Here is a 4,042-nt window from a genome sequence, read left to right as displayed (position 1 = left end):
CTTGCATTTGTGGGTGTGACACACTTGCTAGCTCAGAACAGTAGCTCCAGCCAGTTAATAGGACGGGGCAAGTAGACTCTGGGCAAGAGAATGAGGCCTTGGCGGTGTCTTTTCCTGAGTCTCCTTCAGGATGGACGCACTGCCAATCATGTTAGGTTTTCAGGATGACCTCTGTCGTCTCGTAGCAGAGAACTGGTAGGGACATGCTCGGGGCACACAGCATTGTCTTAATGAACTGGGAAGTATCAGCCATATTGCCAGTGGGAAAACTATAGCTAGTAACCCAGGGTTTGGAAATCTCTGTAGTCCTTGACAATAATCAGCCTTCACAATAATTTTCTACTGAGTTAAGATATAAGGTACTGATTAGATTTTATATGTTAAAGATAGGAACATTTGAACTAAATATGTTCTTCCCCCACCCCCCACCCCCGCATTAGTCTGGAAGAGGTCCCAAGCTTGTTGGAAGGAAAAAGACGCACATAATCAAAGCAAGGCTATTTCCTATGACCTGCTTATTGGTGAGTACTTGGTGCCAAGAGTACTAATGGCTCCAATATCTTTTTTAATTTATTTATTGGTTTTGCTCAATTTACTTTAGTGTCGTGAATCAGGCATATTTCAAAGTAACAGATCGAGTCACATCAAAGATTCAAATCAAGTAGGGTTTGCCTATTGTGGATTACGCACTACACCCGTGCTTTCCAAATGGTATCCACACCTCTTTCCAACCAGGTCTTGGATTTATAGACAGTTAATGTTCTTCTCATGCTTACTAGAGGATCCAAGTGTGATTCTACCACCACAGAAGCTTCTGATACATTCAAAGGCCAGGATAGGGAGTGTTGAAGGATAACTTATGACAAACAGCAAAGAAAACACTGACTCCTCTAAGCTGTCCAATGATAGAACCCCAGCTGTTCGTTGAGTTTGATCACTGAAGTCCATGTAATCACTGTTCCACACCTCTTTGACTTGGCCTCCTGTAAGTCCGTGGAATGAACGCTGGGAAGATACCGCTTTGCTGCTTTATCATCTCGTTTTGGGTAAAGAAGTTAGGAGTAATGGACCCCGAGAAAGCAACTGCACTTATCATGATACTAAGCGCTTGATGTTCATACTTTTCAGTACCAGCGGACTGAAGCCAGTGTGAGGGAGGACATGGCCCAGGTGCCAGGGCAACAATTGGAAAGAGGGGTTCTAGGGAATAAGACACCAGAAGTAAATTAAATCTCTTTGATTCTTTGATATATACGAACCTGTTGTCTTAACCATGTGCGGTGAAATGTAGCAACTTCCACTCTGTGCCCTTACAAGGTATCTGTTTTGGTTTGAGAGCTTTGGTTGCTATCTGTTAGGTATTTTGTCTGTTAAAACTCACAACCTGTGTTTAGCATTATTTCCCTTATGGACTACTATTCAAAGAGGATGTTTCTTTTCATAGAAGTTAGGTTGCACATTTAAAAAAAAAGAAGTTATTCTCAGAAATGAATCCCAAAAGTAAACCTTTATTTAAAAAACTTAACAATGGGAAAACTTCAAAATGACCTTTTTTTCTTAATGATTGCTGATTTGAGAGACAGACACACAGTACCACCCTCTGGCTCACCACACAAACGCACAGAAAACCTCATGTGAGTGGCAGGTTCCTCTGCCTCCAAGGATGGGTGTTAGGGGGAAGCTGGAGGCAAGAGTTGGAGCTGGCAGGTTTGATATAAAATGCGGGTATCCTGACAGGCTAAATCCAAGTTTCTTTTAATAAATGCAGTTTTTAAAAAAACAGAAGACAATTCTGCATTCAGAAGAGTAACTGCAAATAGCTGTGTTTTTAAATTAGCGGTTCTGACATAAATTATCATCAAGTATTTCCAGCCTAACAGATCACAGAGGCATGGAGATAATGAAGGAGATGAGGAATGAGACAGCTGTCCAAGAGTTCATCCTGCAGGGGTTCCCTGCGCTCCAGCACCTCGGGAAGGTCCTCTTCCTGCTGCACCTGCTGGCATACCTGGTCTCCCTCACAGGGAACACGCTCATCATCACCATCACCTGGACGGACCATCGCCTCCAGACACCCATGTATGTTTTTCTCAGCAGTTTCTCCTTCTGTGAATGCTGCTTCATCACCACAGTGATTCCTGAACTGCTTTCCATCTTTCTGTTGGGACAACAGAAGATTCGCTTTGCTGCTTGTCTCACACAAGCCTTTTCTATCTTATTTATTGGGTCAACAATTGCCTTACTCATGGCTGTGATGTCCTTGGATCGATACCTGGCCATTTGCAAGCCTCTGCACTACCCGGTCATCATGAACGTGCGGGTTTGCTTCCTCCTGATGTTCTTCTGCTGTGCTTTGTCCTTTATCTTCATCTCCGCTCTGATACTGAGGCTTTCCCAGTTGTCCTTCTGTGGCCCCAATGTCATCCCACACTTCTTCTGTGATTTCGGTGCCTTAATACACCTCTCCTGCTCTGACACTAAATCTATAGAGGCATATGCCTTCTTCCTTTCTGTATTTGTCATTATTTTGTCTCTCACTGTGACCATCATTGCATACAGCAACATTGTAATCACAATAGTGAGGCTGCCATCAGCCAAGGAGCGAAAGAAAGCTTTCTCCACCTGCTCATCTCACCTCATTGTCCTCTCTCTCATGTATGGCAGCTGTCTTTTTATATATGTGAAGCCAAAGCAGACGAGCAGGGTGGACTTCAACAGACAGGCTGCTCTGGTGAACACAGTGGTGACCCCTGTGCTGAACCCTGTCATCTACACCCTGCGCAACAAGCAGGTGCACCAGGCTCTGAGGGATGCTCTGCATAAGGTCAGACTACAGAAATAGGACCCTGTGTCTTTGCAGAAAGCATGGGTTTATTTTTTACAGTGCAACTTCGTATCATAGTGAAAATTTCCTCTACAGAATCTCTTAAAATGGAAGTTTAGCTCATGCTGCTGTCAACTAGATGGATACTACCTTGTCTTGTAGTTCAATGTTTTGACGATTTGAAACCCCATAGTACTCCTCCAGTGTGTGGTGAAAAAAAAAAAATCTTTTGTGATTTTCTACCCATTTTTCCTTTATTGTCCAAAATAAATAATACGATGGAGAAGTTAATGTGCACCAATCACATGAGATAAAGTCTTTGAGCAAAGGATTAATTGTTGCCACAATTAATAGTTGCTGTCTATGACAGAATTTCATGCTTGGATGTTCTGATGCTTAAGAAAAGCTACATGGAACGTGTTTTACCACTTTATTCACTTAAGTATTATTTGATTATAAAAAACAACTTTGTTTCATGTAAAGATAGCTGCTGTTTACCAAGCTGGAAAAAAAATAAAATAATGTAACAGCTCTGCGAAATTTAATGCTAATTCATTCATTGCTTCCCTAGTGTGAATGCGTCTGGTGCAAACTTGCAAAGTTCTTTCGTTGTTAGTTTTAAAGCCACAAAAGACCTTGCATAACTATAGGTGGTCAGAATGATCCATTTATTATTTTACAGCTCTTATCAAACATTATTTAATGAAATTGTCTTTAATAATTTTTGAACTATAAAAATGAAATCTGCGCATTGTTATCTGTAATTGTTGTGGCTAAACTCTAAACCCAATAGGTTGCTGAAAGTTAGGTGGTTTCAATCCTAATGCTCTCCAACTGTGTAAGAGATATTCTTGCATAAGCAAGATGTAGAATCAGTGAGTGACTTCAGAGCTAAGCTTCCTGGTTGAGATTATACGCAGCCAAAGTTACAGATGTTATAATTAGGAATGTTTAACAGGAAAATGCACATATTGATATCAACATGTGGATTAAAGTTGAGTCAGTTATTGCGTTTTCAGGCTCATGAAGTGGCTTACACGCAATGGCAATGGAAGGAAGTAGGTTTTGTTCCCTCTGATACTTGTATTTTATTTTGGGTGTGTCTTCTTCAAGAATTTGTTTTCCTTTCCTGGTTGATTTATATATTTAAGTATAATCTGATTGGGAAGAATTTTTGGGCTTTCGAAGATTTGGAGGTTTAGGTGGCCTGATTATGAG

The 4,042-nt window shown here is 41.1% G+C and overlaps 1 protein-coding gene across 1 annotated transcript; it reads left to right on the top strand.

The window, feature by feature from the left end:
* Positions 1–1,891: 1,891 nt before the first annotated feature.
* LOC101534919 (olfactory receptor 6C75-like) lies at positions 1,892–2,842 on the top strand. Its single transcript, XM_004598666.3, has one exon. The coding sequence runs from the start codon at positions 1,892–1,894 to the stop codon at positions 2,840–2,842; it is 951 nt and encodes a 316-aa protein (XP_004598723.3).
* The last annotated feature ends 1,200 nt before the right edge of the window (positions 2,843–4,042 follow it).

Source organism: Ochotona princeps, chromosome 13, assembly GCF_030435755.1.
Source record: "Ochotona princeps isolate mOchPri1 chromosome 13, mOchPri1.hap1, whole genome shotgun sequence".
Lineage (NCBI taxonomy): Eukaryota > Metazoa > Chordata > Mammalia > Lagomorpha > Ochotonidae > Ochotona > Ochotona princeps.
The sequence above is the reverse complement of the archived record's forward strand: the minus strand, read 5'-3'. Positions and strand labels throughout refer to the sequence as shown.

Coding starts and splice junctions, on each gene's coding strand:
- LOC101534919 (XM_004598666.3), top strand. CDS start 1,892: ATGGAGATAATGAAGGAGATGAGGAATGAGACAGCTGTCCAAGAGTTC.